This window comes from Gossypium hirsutum, chromosome A09 (genome assembly GCF_007990345.1).
Source record: "Gossypium hirsutum isolate 1008001.06 chromosome A09, Gossypium_hirsutum_v2.1, whole genome shotgun sequence".
In the NCBI taxonomy this organism is placed as follows: Eukaryota; Viridiplantae; Streptophyta; class Magnoliopsida; order Malvales; family Malvaceae; genus Gossypium; species Gossypium hirsutum.
In genome coordinates this window covers 67463147-67481576 of record NC_053432.1, presented here as the reverse complement: position 1 = coordinate 67481576, position 18430 = coordinate 67463147, and the positions used below count along the sequence as shown (strand labels likewise).

The 18430-nt window shown below is 36.3% G+C and overlaps 1 protein-coding gene and 1 long non-coding RNA gene across 8 annotated transcripts; both read left to right on the top strand.

The window, feature by feature from the left end:
* The first annotated feature begins 8313 nt into the window (after positions 1–8313).
* On the top strand, positions 8314–9674 carry LOC107889245 (uncharacterized). Its single transcript, XR_001681699.2, has 2 exons — positions 8314–8990; positions 9287–9674. It is a non-coding gene; the product is annotated as an uncharacterized lncRNA (long non-coding RNA).
* Positions 9675–12102: 2428 nt separating this feature from the next.
* Positions 12103–17488, top strand: LOC107889243 (interactor of constitutive active ROPs 3). 7 transcript variants are annotated; one of them, XM_016813599.2, is made up of 4 exons: positions 12103–12452; positions 13571–13681; positions 14802–14973; positions 15484–17488. In XM_016813599.2, exons 2-4 carry the CDS (start codon positions 13662–13664, stop codon positions 17164–17166), a joined length of 1875 nt encoding a protein of 624 aa, XP_016669088.1. In that variant the 5' UTR covers positions 12103–12452; positions 13571–13661; the 3' UTR covers positions 17167–17488. The 7 variants fall into 7 exon arrangements, with proteins under 7 accessions (XP_016669088.1, XP_016669089.1, XP_016669091.1 ...); XM_016813600.2 differs by lacking the exon at positions 12103–12452 and adding an exon at positions 12524–12835; XM_016813602.2 differs by lacking the exon at positions 12103–12452 and adding an exon at positions 12524–13026.
* The last annotated feature ends 942 nt before the right edge of the window (positions 17489–18430 follow it).

The window sequence follows — 18430 nt, the reverse complement described above, 5'->3', positions numbered from 1 at the left end:
TTTTTATTGAAATAATGATATTGGATAAGAGCCTATTTCACAAAAGGATTCTTATTGACCCTAGGCTTAGAGCAATAAGCGTGTTTTAGATGTTACTCTAAATTAATTTTAAAAGTTACAGGGATCTCCTCCGCGGTCCAATTGTTCAAGACGCTCCCAAGCGCGTATGGGCAAATGCCTACTTGATTCTCTTATCTTGTCTCTTCCTCGGATATGGCATTAACGCTCAAAGCAGACCCTTTCCTTGTTGATTTTCCTTCAGAGTAAATGGTCCCTCTCGACACGAATGTTCTAGATATATGAGAAAAGGTCATTGGCTCACATTTGACCTATTCTCCGTTTAAATGCGTTATTCTCCTCTCTTGCCTCTTCTCTATCTCTTTTTTCTTTTGCCTTGCATCTGTTTTGTACCCTAAGCCAAAACGGTCTCGTTTGTCTGTGAGCATGAGTGCATCGATCCTTCCTTGTAAGCTTCTTCCAAGCCCCTTTCTGAGCAAAGCTCCTTTCTCAACCATCAGTTGTAAGCCCATCCTGGTAGTTTTGGAGATTTTGGGCACCGGGACCTTGTTCCCTTCGACGATGAAGGTTGCATTCACAAATTCTAGTGATCAGAAAGAGTATTCTATTGTTTCATCATCTGTCCCCACATATGGTGCCTCGCTGGTAACAGATGCAATGATATCTTCTTCCGCGTTTACGGTCACTAATCGACCTTCCGTTATAAATTTGAGCTTTTGATGTAATGATGATGGCACTGCCCTTGCTGAGTGAATCCAGGGCCCCCCTAATAAGCAATTGTAAGAAAGTTTGATGTCCATTACTAAGAAATCCACCTCGTACGTGCTTGGACCGATCAAAAGGGGTATTTCAATCCTTCCCATTGCTTTTCTCTCGGTGCCGTCAAATGCCCTTGCTATATTTTGGCACATCGTCATGTGGGAACTATCCACTGGCAACCTATTCAATGTGGATAGGGGTAAGACATTTAGTGTAGACCCATTGTCAATCAATACTCCCGATAGTGTATATCCTTTACAGCGGGTGGTGATGTGTAGCGCCTTTGTTGACCCTATTCCCTCCGGCGGTATTTTATTGTCATTGAAAAATATGAAATTATCGGCACTTATATTATTGACGAGACGGTCTAGCTTGCTGACAGAGATATCATCCGCGACGTAGGTTTCGTTTAGTACCTTCTTTAATGCACTCCGATATGTCTCCGAGCTCAAAAGTAAGGCTAGCACTGAGATACGAGCCGGCTGCTTATGTAGTTATTCTACAACGCTATATTCGCTGTACTTTAATAACCTTAAAAATTCTTTAGCCTCATTTTCAGTCACCGGCTCATTGACTGGTGATTCAAGTTTGATTGTCCTTTCCTTCCTTCGCTCGTCTATTGGGGTCTTTCCTTTAACAGTTTCAGTTCCTATACCCGCAGAATCATAACGTCTCCCACTGCGTGTATAGAAACCTATATCTTGGTTCTCCCTTGAAGCGCTAGCCGGGTTTTTCCCACCCGAGATCGTCACGTTGCAGTCTTAATTCCAGGGAACCCTTTTACTATCCTTGTAAGGGAAGGATACCGACTTCTGGATTATGACTCTCCGCGCCATTTGTATTCCTGCTTCATTGTTCTTTGGTCGCGAAATTATCACCATAGGATGATTAACTCTTTGGACCCCTTCTGTTGCTCCTTCCTCTAAGGCGTAAACCTCTCCTTCTTCTGATCCTTTGATTTCTTCGTAAAATTCCATCTCCTTATTGTCTTTCAGATTTTGCACTATGGACCTGAACTTCTTGCACTCTTGGATGTCATGGCCTTCATCGGCATGAAACTCGCAGTATCTTCTCGCTTCTCTAGGCCTTTCCCTTGAATCTTGTGTAACTAAACCTTCTTCCACCATCCTCTTCCAAACCCATTTCAACGGGGTTTTTACCTTTGATACATTCATCTTGGTTCTCCTCCTTCCATTTTCAATTATCACGTTTACCCCTTTGTCTGAATGATAAGGTAGCGGATTCCCCGCCACATTAGGTCTTGTGGGCTCATCGAACTTCACAATGCTCATGTCTATGAGCCTTTCGACTACCTTTTTGAAGGCATTGCAGTTCTCAATCATATGTCCCGATATTCCTGCATGGTATTCGCATTGAGCGTTTGCGTCATACCACTTAAGGAATAGAGATTATAGCGGTTTCAAGTAGTAAGGTGACACCACATGGGCATCGAATAAACTCTAATACAACTCCATGTATGATATTGGGATAGGCGTAAATTGGACTCTTTCCGTGTTAGGCCTCGGGTTTGAATCTTGTCTTGCAGAGCCCTGATGGCTGGTAGTCACTGTCTTCGATTGGCTCACAGTGACTGGCTTGGAATAACTCTTATTGTATACGCTTGCGTTGTTCACCTCATTTTCTTTCCTTCTCGGAATTGATTTCTTGGCATTTTCCCCTGTTTTGATTTTCCCATATCTTATCGCGTTCTCTATCATCTCTCTTGACATTACTATGTCTGAGAAGCTCTTAGTAGCACTTCCTAGCATGTGGTTGATAAATGGAGCTTTTAGAGTGTTGATAAAGAGCATAGTCGTTTCTTTCTCCAGAAGAGGTGGTTGGACTTGCGTCGCTACCTCTCTCAATCTTTGGGCGTACTGCCTGAAGCTCTCATTTTTTTTCTTCTCCATGTCCTATAACGTGATTCGATCGGGTGCTATGTCTGTCACGTGGCCGTATTGCTTCATGAAAGCTTGTACCAAGTCTTTCCATGAATGGATTTGAGCCCAACTTAGTTGGTTGTACCATTTGGCCGCAGACCCAACCAAACTGTCTTGGAAGCAATGGATCAATAGTTGATCATTGTGAACGTACCCTGCCATTCTTCGACAACACATGGTGATGTGAGCCTCTAGACAGCTAGTTCCATTGTATTTTTCAAATTCTGGCATTTTGAACTTAAGGGGAAGGACTAGGTCTAGAACCAAGCTCAAATCTTTAGCGTCGATCCCACAATGATAGTCTGCACTTTCCATCACTCTGAACTTTTCCTCTAACCACTTGCATTGATCTTCCAATTCTTTTAAGAGCTCTGTTCTCACTCTCTCTTCTTCTGCCATGTTATCCAGATCAAGGATTATAGGGTTAATAGGGTTATCCCCTGGATTAGAGCCTGAGCCTGTTCGATAGTTGATTGGCATTGAGGTATCGGCCTGAAATTGCTGAGGCATGATTGTAATGGACGGCCTTCGTGTGTGCAGCTCAGGTTGCGTTTGAGCATTCGTCGGGGTGAAACCTGAGGGGTAAAGGGGATCTTTAGTAATGGATAGCCTCTGCGTATGTGTCTCATGTTGCGTTTGAGCATTTGCCGAGGTAAAACCAATGAGTAAAAGGAATCTCCATTGTTATTTCCTATATCGGCCATAGGGCCCTTTCCTTTGTCCGACCTATCAGTAGTCGGGTTAGCTCTTCCATCATATTTTTTTATGATTCCAACATCTGGTCCCTCATTTCTTACTAGATTTTAGCTAACTGTTCTTGCACTTGTGCTTGCATCTACTCCTGCATCTCTTTCTGTATTTGCTCCAGTCTTTCTAGTTTTTTATCCATTGCTTTAGTTTTTCTTCTTGTACCGTAAGGATGTGTATTTAGGAGATTTTCGTCAGTTTTTAGATTACTGAAACATTTTTAATTAATTAGAATCTTTTTATGGCCTTTAATGCATATGATGTAATGTAATGCAAATGCATGAATGCAAAGGAATGGATGAATGCAAAAAGAGGAGTTGATTCTGATTCAATTTCATTAGAACAACTTTGCTAGAAGCAAAATTTCTTTACATAGAACGGATAATTACACATACGACTTTTCCCTAATACCCAAAGTCTTAATTTTCCTAAGAAGCCAAGCTAAGTTTCGGCCTCGTTCTGATTCTGATTTGTACTTTAAGCTCAATACATCAACCTGAACTGCCAAGGTTTGCAAATGATCAGCTACCTCTCGAACTTGAGCCACAGTTTCGCCCATGACATAATCTCTATTTCTGATTTGATCTTGAGAGTGGTGAATTTGTTCTTTGCAATGTTCATTGTTTGCCTCAAGGAATTCCACTCGACTTTTGCTGTCTTGTAGTGTCGTCTCGAGTTCCTCTATTTTCCTTTCAACTTCTCGATTTTGCTTAGGCCGGTTTTCAACTCAATTACAGAGTTACAGCTACGATGCAGATGTAGCAATTTTTCCAGCTCGGCTATCCGAGCTTGTAATTTCTCTTTTTCGCTTTGGATTTTTGACAAATTCTTTTTCAAAACATCTTCCTACACTCAAACATCTTGAAACTTTTTCTCCCAGTGATCGGCTCTAGCCTTTTCTTTTTCAATTTCTTGACACCACTGATCCGACGTTTTACCCAAACCGACAGTTCTTATCGACATACGTAGCTTCTTATAATCAATCTTCAGACTATCCAAGTCCTCTTCAGCTTTATTCTTCCCTTTCTTTACCTTCTCAGCCTCTAGCTTGTGGATGTCGACATCTAATCCTAGCCACATCTTTTCCTCCTCTAATTGCTCTATCTTCTTTCCCAATTCCGAGCTCCTTTTCTCAAAGTCTTGCTTGATGATTTCTAACTCGAATGGGACTACTTGTAAATGCTCTTCTATCGGTCGGGCATTTTTCTAACTTGGCATTGGGATGTTGTCGTTGACTCTTTTACCCCACCACTAGTCATACTCGGGGGTCGTCATTGGACATGCCGTGAATCCTTTCATTCTTCGGGTTTGTTTCCAAGCATTTGACATACCATGAACCTTTTTCCTATAATTGTCGTACTTATAAGAGAACTCACATTGAGTTAAACCTTGTGTCGTTGGTACGAACTCCTCGAACGATATTGTCTTAAAACAAGTAGTGGAGCATACCCAATGGCTCCCCATATCCCAAGTAAGGGGACCCAGTCAAAGTCCCCACACTGATATAAGATCTTACCAGGGATCATCCATAGGGCCCTCTACTCGATATCTTCAACTTGTAGATTCTGGAGAATCACCATCCACTTCTCTTCAGAAAGGTTATCCCGCATTGACGTACCTACTAATTCTTTCAGTAGGGAGTAGTTCTCGGAGAAAACTCGATAGGCGACCTTTTTTACTCTCCAAAAGTGGCTATAAAACCAAGCCAACAATAACTGAGCACACTCTATGAATCTTCCTTCACCTGCCCTCCGACATGCATTCAAGGATCTGAAAGTTTCTGCTAAAATTGCCGGGATGGGTGTGACCCCTTTATCAAGTCGATCAAAAAGGTCTGAGACCGCTTTATCTATATATCCTAAAGCCTTAGGAAAGACAACCAAACCGTAGATGCTCAGAGCAAAAATGTCAACCTTCTTCTTCATATCCGGATGTGCTAGAATTAAATCCCTCAAGTTCTTCCAAGGAATACATTTACTGTCTCCTTTATGCTTAATTCGACTTACAACCCACTGTTCGCTCATCCCCATGATACTCACTAAATTTTTCACGAAAGCCGTGACATTAGTAGCTCTTGAATAGGCTTTGTCGACCTGAATCTTCAGGCAACAAAGTAAAGCCATGTACTCCTCCACAGTAGGTACCAAATCGACTCTTCTGAAGGTGAAGCAACTGTAGGCAGGATTCCAAAACTGCACGAGGGCTCAAAACAGATGCTTGTCCACCTTTGCATCGAGTAAATAGGGTAGGTTACCGTAATTACAATAAAATAGTTGTTTGACCTCGTCATTCTATTGACCCCATATCTCTTTTAATTCTTCTAGGTCACTTTGAGTCACACCGATGCGAGTGAAATCCCATAATTCTGATTCATATCCTTTGGTCAAACTATTACCTTTCTCTTGTTGTGTCATCTCGGACCATACTCGGACTACCGCATTATCCTCCACTCTATTAAGAAACCCCTTTTTCCATGCTAAGCTCTTCTACTTAGTAACCGAACGGGAATCAACACATTTTTATGATGAAATGCTATGCAATAACAGCAAAATACAGTAAGTCAGTATTATGTAATAGAACTCGAAGCAAACAGGAAATATCAAGCACCTACTCGGGTAATCACTAGGGTCTGGTGCGGCTCTACCTAGGGTAGGCTCTTAGGACTCATTATATGTGGTTTGGTTCTAGAGTAAGGGTACCCGAACCAGCAGATTCCTCGATCCTCACCCATTATAGGCTCATATAGACCGAGTTCGGTTCAGGGGAATACATTTCCCTATGGCTATACGGAGATGAAAATCTCATGAAGACATAGGTACGAATGTATCCCGAAAGCGATCCACTATCCTACACGTAGGTGAAAACCTCACGAAGGAATAGTTTCTCACTCCCACTTAAGAGGCGTGACCATAACGGTCATGCAATGCAATGTGCGAGGATATATGTATAATAAGCAATAAAGAAAATAGGAATAAAATAATGAAAACCGTAGGAAAATGGATGAAATGCAATGAAGGGATCATAAGTTTAAAACGAATTTGTAATTTTCAACAAAGGACAAAAATCAATCAATTTATGGCTCGACTCTCGAAATTCCCAACAGAGTTGCCAAGTTGTCGAAACCATTTTTTTGAAAAACGAGGATCGACTTTATATTTTGAAAAAAAAACGAAAATTGGGAGTCGCCACCAATCTTTTTTGTTTAGGTGTGATCGGATCACCAAGAAGTTTGGTCATTTTAATAAAACATTTTGGTTTACTAAAACAACGATTTTGGTCTACGAAATTTGAGAAAATGGGATCGGGAGTCGGTTACGTACGAGGAAGGATTAGCACCCTCGTAACGCCCAAAATTGGTACCTAATTGATTAATTAATGTCTTAATGTCGAAAATTGAAAAGATTTAAAATAAATTTTGAAATATGATCCCTTTTTATGAATGTTTGGATAACTTGAAGTGGATATTAAGATTTTCTTGTTCCGGAGAAATAAAATATCACATCCAACACGTAGGACACGACATTTCAAACCTCCGATACCAAAATTATCTCATGATTTCCAAAACTCATGTATTGAAATTTTAAAAAAGGATATTCGGTTGTTCAGTCAAACGATAAATCGAAACCCAACACGTAGGGCACAATTTCTCGAAATTTCTGAACACGAAATTTTGCCTTGTTTTAAAAAAGTCTTGAATAAAAATGCCATAGTATGAAGCAATTAAGATTCTCTTGTTTCGAAGAAATAAAATATCACATCCAATACGTAGGACATGATATTTCAAACCTTCGATACCAAAATCATCTCAGGATTTCCAAAACTTATGCATTGAAATTTTAAAAAGGATATTCGATTGTTCGGTTAAATAATAAATCGAAACCCAGCACGTAGGGCACGATTTTCTCGAAATTTCCAAACACGAAATGTTGCCTTATTTTGAATAAAACGAACGTACCACTTGTGGTTTTTGAAATGGCTTTAATGGAATGAAAATATATGACAATATCGAGCATGGCATAATAATTTACGAATGAATGTTATAATAATGAACCACAAATACATGAAAACATGAATAAAGAACTTTGATGCGTAATGGCGATAATCGAACAACACAAGTAATTTAGGCACCAACATTAATAATCGAAAAGAAATAAAATGAATGATAAAGCAATTTGAATAAACAATAAGACAATTCTAAATAGATAATAGGTATGGAAAACAAGTTTAGAGTAGATACTACAAAAACGATTTAAAGTAAATGGCATAAAAAATTTAGAAATCATTAATATTCAAGATGACAAAATAATATATAGGGCAACCTAAAATAAATTATTTAAAATATTTGAAAATAGTATGAAGGGGTTTGACGTAAATAATATATGAAAAGTAACTTTAAAATAAATAATATATAAAAGATATATATATACATATATATATAAACAATCTAATATAGGTAATATATGAATTTTTAGATCAAATAATGACAAAGAGGTTTATAATATCTAATAAAAGAATTTAAGATAACTAGCAGGCGAAATAATGCGATTAAATGACATATAGGAAACTTAAAATAAGCGTATATATAATAGTGTAAAACAAGAGGTATATGTATAATCTCCAAATAAAAGTATGTATGATAGTTTAAAATAAATAAAAAATATATAATAATAATAATAATAATAAAAGAATAATACTTTAAAATGTGCAAATTTGATCTCAATATACATAATAGTGAAGTGATTTAAAATAAATGGTATATTAAAACAAACTTAAAATAAATAAAACTAAAACAGTTCAAAAAAAACTGAATAAATAAACAAATAGACAAATTAATAGGCTAGGACTAGGCTGAGATCAAGTTGAAATTCAAGGGAAAAAATTATAAATAACAAAAATAGGTCATCGGGGACCTAGGTGAAACACGCTGAAACACATGGAGGGCTGATTAGGAAATTATCCTTTGCCCCTATGCGCTGCGTTTCAACATGGACTAAACTGAAGCAGGCACAAAATGTGCGGCGAAATTTAAAAGAATAAAAGAATTAAATAGAGACCATGTTGTAGATCCCTGAAAATGAAAGGACCAAACGCGCAATAAACCCAAATGAGTGAAACACGCGGATTCCTCCCTGGAGCGAGTCGGGTCGCGCGCGGGTCGCCTAAAACGGCGCCGTTTTAGTGCTGATGCCCTTGGTGCAAAACGGCACCGTTTTGCATTGCTGTTAAAACTAAATTTTTGTTACTCCTTTATTTCTTCCTTTTTTTTCTGCAAAACAAACAGAAAGAGAGCAGCCCCTTCTTCCACATTTCTGCGAACCCTAAAGAGACCAAACCCTAGCCGCCATGTAGCCACCGCAAACGGCGGTCGACGGAGGGTGGTCTTCTCGTTCTTTAACCCCGTTTAGACCCCTATTCGAGGATTTGACACTTTCCACCACGAAGAATCAAAAAGAAAGTTCCCACCTTTGTTGGGTTCGATTTTAATGGAGAAGAACTCCGATGATACACCAACGATTCAAGGCTCGGGTAAGTGACTTTCCTTTATCATTTCCCTCTTATTTTCTTTAGTAAATAATCCCTATAATACAGAAACAAGAAAAAACTTGCCAGAAAGAATTGCGAAATATTAAATCGAAAAAAGAATCACTTTTTTTGCTTTGAATTTTTTTGATTAATATGCTGTAAAAAAAAAGATCCCTATTACATCGTCGATTCTGGCTTTTATAGCCTTTACAACACTGTGTATTTGCTATTAAATTTTATGCATTTTATCTTTGTTGCTCTGCTTTTGTTCTTGTTGTCCTTCTTTGTCGTGTTTGCAGGTCTACGGAGGGTCAATGAAGGAAAACCTTGCTATTTCGGTGCAAGGAAGCAACCATCGGGCAGATGGTACGCTGACGGAGGCACGTGGGGTGCGGGGCGACCGAGGCTGCGGCGCTGGAGTGGATAGAAACCCTAGGGTTTCTGAAAATTTCAAATATTTTGGGGCAATCGGGCCTTGTAATGTTGGGCTTGTGTCTGGGTTAGATTTGTAAATGGACTGTCTAATTTTGTTTTGGGTTTAATTTTATTTTTGGTTTTTTTTTTGTTCTTTGTTTATGTGGGTCGGGCAAATTTGGTCCATTACAAATACTTAGTGAAAAATCAAACCACATTGCCTTTGTATATGAACACAACATAAATAAGTGATCTACAAAATCCTATTCAATACCACACATAGGGCAAGTCTTAGTAATGTTGATCAAGCATTTTCTGAGTTCCAATCTTACCGGTAAATTATTCTGGCAATCTCCAAATAAACATAACTATCTTAAAAGGTAATTTCATCTTCCATAAAGCCTTCCAAGGAAAGTTTGATCTATGTTGGTCATTGCAACCGTCATAAGACTCCTAAAGGAGTTTATATGCACTAGAGACCTAAAATTTTCCTTGGATATCAAATTTTCAAATAAATCTATTTGCGCCAGTTCAAAAAGTGAAAAACTAGAATATCCCACTAGTTCGCTCCAAGGTTTTGAAACATAAGATGTTGATCCCATATTTTGTGTTGCGATGAATGAATTTTGATTGTAGCTCCAAAATATGGTCACCTTAAGTATCAATGCAAACGCCACAGATCCCATCCCATATATATAATATAAATATAAAAGAAGGACGAAGATGATGTTTATGCAAGTCTCTTGAATTTTCCTTTTGGTCTTAATTTAATTAAGATTAATTGAAAGAAGCTGCCCAATTACAACACACCATTCTATGCTTAAATACATTTAAAAAGCAACCCAAATCCACAGATAAAATAGAAAAATTTTGAAGCCTTTTTCCAAAAAAAAAATGGAAACAACATAAAAACCTAAATTAAATACTAAAAATTTCCTTTAAAAAATTAAATGCTATTTTGAATATATCTAATGACATTTTCTCTTTTGCTGTTGATATCAATGATGAAAATGTTGAATTGGACTATTGAATTGATTGAGTCAAACATTAATATTATTAATAGTTTATTGGTATATATATATTAAGGTAAATTATATTATTAGTTATTAGACTATAGATAATTTTTTTTGTTTTAGTCGCTTAATTAAAAAAAGTTTCTATTTAAGTCATTGAGCTATTAAAATTGATGTTATTTAGTTTTCTCTGTTTGCTTTGCTTGCACCAATAAAAAACTCTCTTTTCTCATCTCTTCCAGAATTCAATTTTTTTTTCATGAAGCAAATTTGTATGCCAAAAATATGCGGAACAAAATTCAAACAACTTTTTTCTCTGATCTCCGACATTGATTGCTAGATCAACTTTTAGATTGACTACACTAATCCACCGTACTAATTGTCGAATTGTCGCTTAGAGCTCGTTAGCGGAATTTTTTTATAAAAAAAAACTTAATAGCTTGGTGACTTAAATAAAAACTTTTGAATAGTTTAATGATTTAAATGAAAACTTTCGAATAGTTCAGTTACCGAGTTGTAATTTTTTTAATTAAGTGACCAAAACAAAAATTTACTCATAATATAGTGACTAAAGGCATATTATCAAATATTTGTCAAATTGAAAACAATGAGAATCGAGTTAAGATTTGCTTGAAGTGATTAGAGCTTCCATCTAAATAACATGACTATAAACCTTCACATCTTCTTTTCCTTCTTAATATAGTAATGATAAAAAGGAGTTAATTACACCAGGCGTTACTAAAGTATGACTTTCATAGGGGCTTGATTTTTTTTTTTTTGAAAAATTACAAGGGCTTTTTTAAGCTTTAAACTTTTTTAGAATATTTTTATATAACCTAAGTTGAATGTTTCTTAATAACAAGTTATCATGGTAATAAAAAGCTAAGAATGAATGATACTTTGTATTAATTATTCCATCACTTATAAATTTTTTTATTAATTTATAAGAGTTATATTTATATATAATTTTAATGCAAAATCTGATTTATATAATTAAATTTATATTAATTGCCTAAACATATTTAAAATTGAAATTTCATATATCATAAATATTAATGAATTTAAATATCATTTAAAATTAACTTATTTTTTTATTCTATAATATTATATCTAAAATAAATATTTTAATTTTTTACTTTTTTTACAACAATGCTAAATATTTGAAATTGTAAATCAAAATTTTCAAAAATAATTTTTCATAGCCCTTTTCAACTTTTTCAAAAGTACTTTTTAAAAAATGTAAATATAACATTTGGTATTTAAGTATGGTTTCAATGCTCATTTTGGTACATGAGTTTTTAATTTGATTTTTAATTTTTTCCCCTTCATGCACCTGAGTTTAGCTTAGTGTTGAGTTTGATATTTAAGTATTTTTTTTGTCTTAATTAAGAATTTATGTTTTTTTGACTAGAGCGCAAATGTCAAATATTAATTGATTCAATGATGTAATTATGCATCAAATCAAAACAAAAGAAAATCTGGTACCAAATAGAAAATTGAAACTAAACTTGTATACCAAAATTTATATTAACCGTTTTAGAAAAAATGCTACACAAGCATTAAATTTAAAGAAAAATAGAGGGACTAAATTTTAAAATTTTAAAGAGTACAGGGACTCAAAGAAACATTAAACCAAAAATAGTACAAATAATAATAGTACTAACTTTCTCTCTCCTTTTCACTAGTTTATTGCTACCCCTCCCATTCTTTTCCTATTCCCACTGTTGAAAAGAAACTACTCCTACCAGCTACGACAAGCAAACAAACAAACCATAGACTAATAAACTAAAGCAATGGATCAACTATCCCTCGGCTTCCGCGCCGAAGAAGATTAGCAATGCAAAGAAGACTAAACACTCTACTAACCCCGCTGAAAAGAGCCACAGAAAAAACAGCCTTTTGATTTGAACTCCATTCCCACTCTGTCCTCTTCTTTGTTCCTTTTACTTACTTTTTCTAACTTATCTTACAAAGCTTTAGAACTTAACCCATTTCGGCATTTCCTTTGCTTGTACTAGTTGTTACATTGCTACACTTGGTAAGTTCACTTTGCCACATGCTCTTTTTCTTTTATTTCTTTGAGTTCCCAAGGAAGTGCTTTCAAGGAAAAGACAATTCCTTTTTCTTTAAATTTTGCCATTGTATGTTCAAAGTGGGGTTTTCTTCGCGTATTTGTGGTGTTGTTTTTTCATGTTCTTTTGGGTTTTGGCCTTCTTCCTTTTTTCCCCCTTTGAAACTGATGAAAAAAAAAAGTTCCTTTTCTGAGCGCTCTGTGTTCAATTCAGGAGCTTTGTAATGGCAGCCTTGCAGACTTTATTCCTTTTTATTGAGATAGATTTTTATAAAAGAAAACGAATCTTAGAACGGTTTTCTTTTTGGTCTCTGTAGTCTCTTTTTTTTCTTTTATTATTCAGCAAAATGGTGAGCTTTTTTTTTTTGGTTTTATAAGCTGCTGCGGATCTTGTCTTGAGGGTACTTTGAACAGTTTGAACATTTTTTCTTAGCTGAAAGAGTGTTTTCCTAGAAAATGTTTTCCTGAGAAACAACCGAGTCAGCAGTCAATCTTGTGTTTTGGACCAAGATAAACAAAAAAGAAAAAAAGAAAAAAAAAGGTTTGAGTGGCATTTGAAATCATTTTTTCCATGTTGTTCTTAATATTCAACCCCCACGTTTTGTTTTTACATTTCATCCCCTCATTTCACGGCAACAATGGAGGGAGAAATCTCACTTGCTAGATTACAGTAATGCCCCTTTTGGAGTGTCGAAATGCAATCCATAAAGAAAACATGAAAAAAAAGGGTACTTTTATGTAAATTGTCTGTTTCCATCCCTGAAGCTGTAGGGTCCCTTGTGACTATAATAATGTCTCATGGACCATAAACAAAAGTTGGGTCTTGGGGTAGCATTGAATGCGGTAAAGAGGAAGGGTAGCTGTTACTGTCTGGTTAATTAGTGGATAACTTATGCTTTTACCTTTTTCCTTGAAGATATTCTTTGGTTTGCCATATATTTTATGCCCTTGTGGTTTCATATATGTGATGATAAGGAGCACTTGGTCTTTCATATGAGCTCATTAAATCTTGTGTTTTTTTAACCCACATTTGCATTGAATTCTTCTGTCGCTGCTCGTGATAATTTTCCGATCTGTTATTGCAGGCGTTGTGGGTCAGGGAAGCATTGAAGTGGTGTAGGATAAATAAACTTGTTTTCTTTCATAACTTTGTGTAGGGATAATATTCTTGAAATTATGCAGACACCAAAATCAAGGTACCTTCTAAATTCTATTGCCTTTATTACTGCTCATTCTTCGCTCGTGAGAGGTTTCCTAGTGTGTTTCGTTGATGCATTTATGTAGTTATTCTTTAAAATTAAACTTAATCGGTGGGTCAGTCATCTAAACAAGTGCTTAGATATAATGCATTTAATATTTTAGGTTGTCTGGGTTTTAACTGGTGCCAATGCGTACGGGGAAGATTTTTTCTTGGAGTTCCTTTCTTTCGGATTTTTATCTTGTAGCTACTATAAGGGTCATATTGTCTGGTAACCGTATTAGGGTGCAGTCTCTTTCTGCATGAAGGTAAAACCTTTTTGTTTGTCTCCTATCTTGAGGATAGGATAAGCTAAGGCCCCTAATGGCACTAGCAAATAGTGTAAGTGAAGCACTTGATAAAATTTATTTGTGGTTTATCATTTGTTGAGACCATTGTGGAATTTGTTCCTTTGTTTATCACTTGATTTAGGATGTTGGTGGGAAAACAAGTATATAATTGAAAACTGGAATAAGGATAGAACAAAAATAAACTATAGATTCCACTGATTTAGGTGATTTAAGAAGTATTGATTTTTTTTTTTTTTACCTTCCAGAAAAGTGTTGTTTGGTTTTGTTCTATCAGAATTGGAGCTAACTTTCACATGTTTGCTCATCCATAATTGGTTTTAGTTTGTAAGTAGCCCAAAAGTACTCTGAGTACAATGAGATCGATTGAACATTATGAGATCTAACTAAGGTGTTGATCCTTTTCTTGACCTAATGTCAGAAAGCTGGTATTACATTTTTTATGACTTATTTTTAGCATGATTTTAAATAAAAAAACCCACATTAGTGCTTAAGGAAATGGCATATTCTAAAAGTTCTGTTTGTCACTGTATCTGTTCGGTTTTTCCAGCCACAATGTGGTTAGAAATTAAAACCTATACTGTTTTGTAATGCAGTCTAATAAACAAACATGTAGAGCTTTCAGCTTTGATATGAAATTTCTAGTGAATTTACAGTCAGTTAATTATCCTAACTGGAGGCATGTTAAATGTCTTCTCGAAGTCTTTGAGCCCTATCCTGCCTTTTTATTTTTAATCTATGCTAAATCACTGGATAACTGTTGTTTGGCAGAAATGGATCTTCAGAAGGGCCACAAAGGGTCTCTCATCGAGCTGTTCGTCAACTCAAACCAACCACACTAGACACTGAGGCTGCCTCGACTCCAAGTTCAACTAGTAGAACTTCGAAAGAGAAAAGCCCTAAAGTTGTTGAGCGTCGTTCACCTAGAAGCCCGGCCTCTGAGGTATGCAAAGTAGAGAACATTATACAATATTAGAGAACAGTGATGAACCTTAGAAAGTTTTTGATAAGTGCATAAGAAACCCAACTATTATGGCCTTTTGAGTGTTGAAAGGCTTCATATTGCTTCACAAACTCTACTCCAGTACCTCTTCATACTTGGTATTTCTACAACCCTTTCTCCTTTTTATAGAAGCATGCTAATAAGTAACTTGTTTGTCTTATGAATGATGATCGGCTTATTTTCCACCTTTAACTTCTGATCTATTTTCAATGAAAACTAATGGTTTGCTTTGTTCATTGATATCTTTCATTGAGTTAATTTTCTAAGCTTCTATAATGGTGATGGTAGGCTTGGTGAAGCAGTTAATTTTCCAAAGACCTTGTGGATGAGACATGTACTGGCATCAAATAAACATTAATGTTTTGAATTATAAGTAGAGTTAGCACTTAGAATGATGGCTCTTTGAATCCTATGAGAAAAATCTAATCTTATCCTCTCTACGTGTTTCAGAAGAAGCGCCCGAGCAGAATATCTGAACTGGAAGTACAGAATTCACAGCTTCAAGAAGAACTAAAGAAAGCAAAGGATCAGTTAAGTTCATCCGAATCATGCAGGAAGCAAGTTGAGCAAGATGCTGAAGAGTCAAAGAAGCAACTGTTGGCCTTGTCTGCAAAGTTCGAGGAGTCCCAAAAGCAGCTACTTGAGCTGTCTGTTTGCAAGGAAACTCATGTTGTCGAGCTCCATAAGATCTCAGAAGAACGGGATCAAGCATGGCAGTCAGAGCTCAAAGCTATACAGAGGCAACAGTCTCTTGACTCAGCTGCTCTGGTCTCAGCTGTGAATGAGATTCAGCGACTTAAGGATCAGCTTGAAAAGGTGACTGAATCCGAGGCTGCACAGACCCAGCTAGCAGAATCAGCTCATTTGGAGCTTCAGAGCTTGAAAGGAAACCTGGTTGAAACTCAATCCCTTGTAGAGAACATGAAGAAACAGCTTAAGGATAGCCAAGAATCGGAAGCTCAGGCCCAAGCAGTGGCAAATGAGACTCTGCTACAACTAGAAGCTGCCAAAAAGACTGTTGAAGCACTTAGGTCAGAAGGCATGAAGGCCGTTGAAGCTTACAACTCCATTGCTTTTGACTTAGACCAATCAAGGAAACGTGTTTATTCACTTGAAGGACTTGTTCACAAACTGAAGGCAGAAATGACTGATTCTGGTGGCAGCCTCTCTATTGAGTCCGATGGTTACTGTATTGCTGTTGAGCATCAAGCTGGAGAAAGTGAGAAACCCGAGCAATCTCACCAGCTTAAAGCAGAGATATTTTCTTTGAAGTCTGAGGTGGCGTGTTTAAGATCTGCTCTCGAAACTGCTGAGATTAAATGCCATGAAGAAGAAACCCTAAACACCGAACAGATAAAGAGTGCGAATGAACTGGTTGAGCAGATAAAATCTGAAGCAAGCTTGAAAGAGGCAGAGTTATTAGCTGAATTACAGAAAGCAAACTTCAATATTGCTGACTTGAAGGCTAATCTGATGGATAAGGAAACTGAGTTGCAGTGTATCTCAGAGGAAAATGAAGAGCTTCACATGAAACTTGAGAAAAACCTGTCTCGCCAGCGAGAATTAGAACTTGAAAAAGAGCTAAAGTTACTGAATGAAGCTATTGTTGACCTGAAGGCAAATATGATGGACAAAGAGACAGAACTTCAAAACATATCGGAAGAGAACGAGATGCTGAGGTTGGAAATCAGTAAAAGGGACATGGACAAAGGTAAAACAAATGATAAAGTGGCTGCTGAGCTAGACGAGGCGAGGGTTGCCGAGCGAGAAGCTATTATGAAGCTTGGGCTTGCAATGGAGGAGGCAGATAAGAATAACAGGAGAGCTGCCAGGGTGACTGAGCAGCTCGAGGCTGCACAGACTGCCAATTCAGAAATGGAAGCAGAGCTGAGAAGGTTAAAGGTGCAATCTGACCAGTGGCGCAAGGCTGCAGAAGCAGCTGCTTCAATGCTTTCGGCAGGTAATAATGGGAAGTTCATGGAGAGAACTGGTTCACTTGATAGCAACTATAATCCAGTTAAGGGAAAAGTTGGCTCACCTTATGCCGAAGATAGTGATGAGGAATTGCTGAAGAAGAAAAATGGGAACATGCTGAAAAAGATTGGGGTGTTGTGGAAGAAGCCACAGAAATAGGCAACAATGAGGAATGCCCTACCAAAGTTGCACTGATGCCATGTTTTACTATCTTATTATCTCTCTCTAACACCTTATTTGGACAGATACTTGGGTTACTCGAACCAAGAGTCTTCTTGCTGTGTTGTTCACAACCACCACTATTTTAAAGCTTTGTAGTTAGGTCATGACGATGGCTGAACACCGGTGACAGCATATTTTCTCTTTTTTCTTTTCTTTTTTTGTTGATATAAAATGTGGGGTGTCATCACCTTGACAATGTAAGTTTGGATTCGGATTCCATGGTTGTTCTGTTAAGCTGCTTGCGTATGGCCTTCACTAATCAGCTGCCAAGTGCTAACATGATTTATGGTTTGTTTTTACCTTCCTGCCATAGATTGGAGCAATTATTTATAGTATGAGTATGAATTTAATACAAATATGAACATTTTCAAAATTTTCTATGTACTTGAAAAAAAGTCTTACTCTTGCACCCGTACCTAAATATTACTGCTGGAGACACTTGAATCAAAGTCGCAGATTACTATGCGGCCCACACGTGAATCAAAGCTGCTCTTTGCATACGCATGTATGTTATTAAATTTTGCAAAAATCTAAATTTAGCTTTTAAACTTTAATTTCATACATCTTTTAAATTATAAAATTTCAACTGGAAAAAATTTAATAAATAGATTAATGATCATTATTTACCATTCCAAAATTTAAAAACCATAAACCATAAAAACTTTGAATGATCCAACTAGAGAATATAAATTAAATCTAAAACTATATACTTTATATAATACTAGCAATTGAATTTAATTAAACAAATTTAACTGCTATATTCAAGTTAAAATTAAAATTTTAAATTTTAAAAAATATAAAATTAAAATTGATCAATTTGAGAAGTACATGAACTATAATTAATCAAATTAAAATACAAGAATTAAATTTGCAAGGTATAAGAACTAAAAGCATAATTTAACTCATGTATCTTAGACCACAAGCTCTGCTAAGTTCACAAGTTTTATTTATTTATTTAATTTTCGTTAATGTCGTTTATGATTTCTTGACAATTAATTTCATTTTAATCTTAAATTTGAAAAATGTAAAAGTGTAATGATATAACTCTATAAATTTGTAACTAGAGGTGTTAATACACCAAATTAAGTCGGGTTCAACCGAGCTTATACATAATATTGACATATCTCATGCTTACTAAGCCCAATCCAACTCAACCTAAAATATGAGCTTAAAATTTTGTCCAAACCCTTTCATATTTAAA

Excerpts from the sequence above, each read along its gene's own strand:
- LOC107889243 (XM_016813599.2), top strand. The coding sequence starts at position 13,662 with ATGCAGACACCAAAATCAAG. Across the intron at positions 13,682-14,801 it reads ATGCAGACACCAAAATCAAG|AAATGGATCTTCAGAAGGGC; the intron begins GTACCTTCTAAA and ends GTTGTTTGGCAG. Across the intron at positions 14,974-15,483 it reads CTAGAAGCCCGGCCTCTGAG|AAGAAGCGCCCGAGCAGAAT; the intron begins GTATGCAAAGTA and ends TACGTGTTTCAG.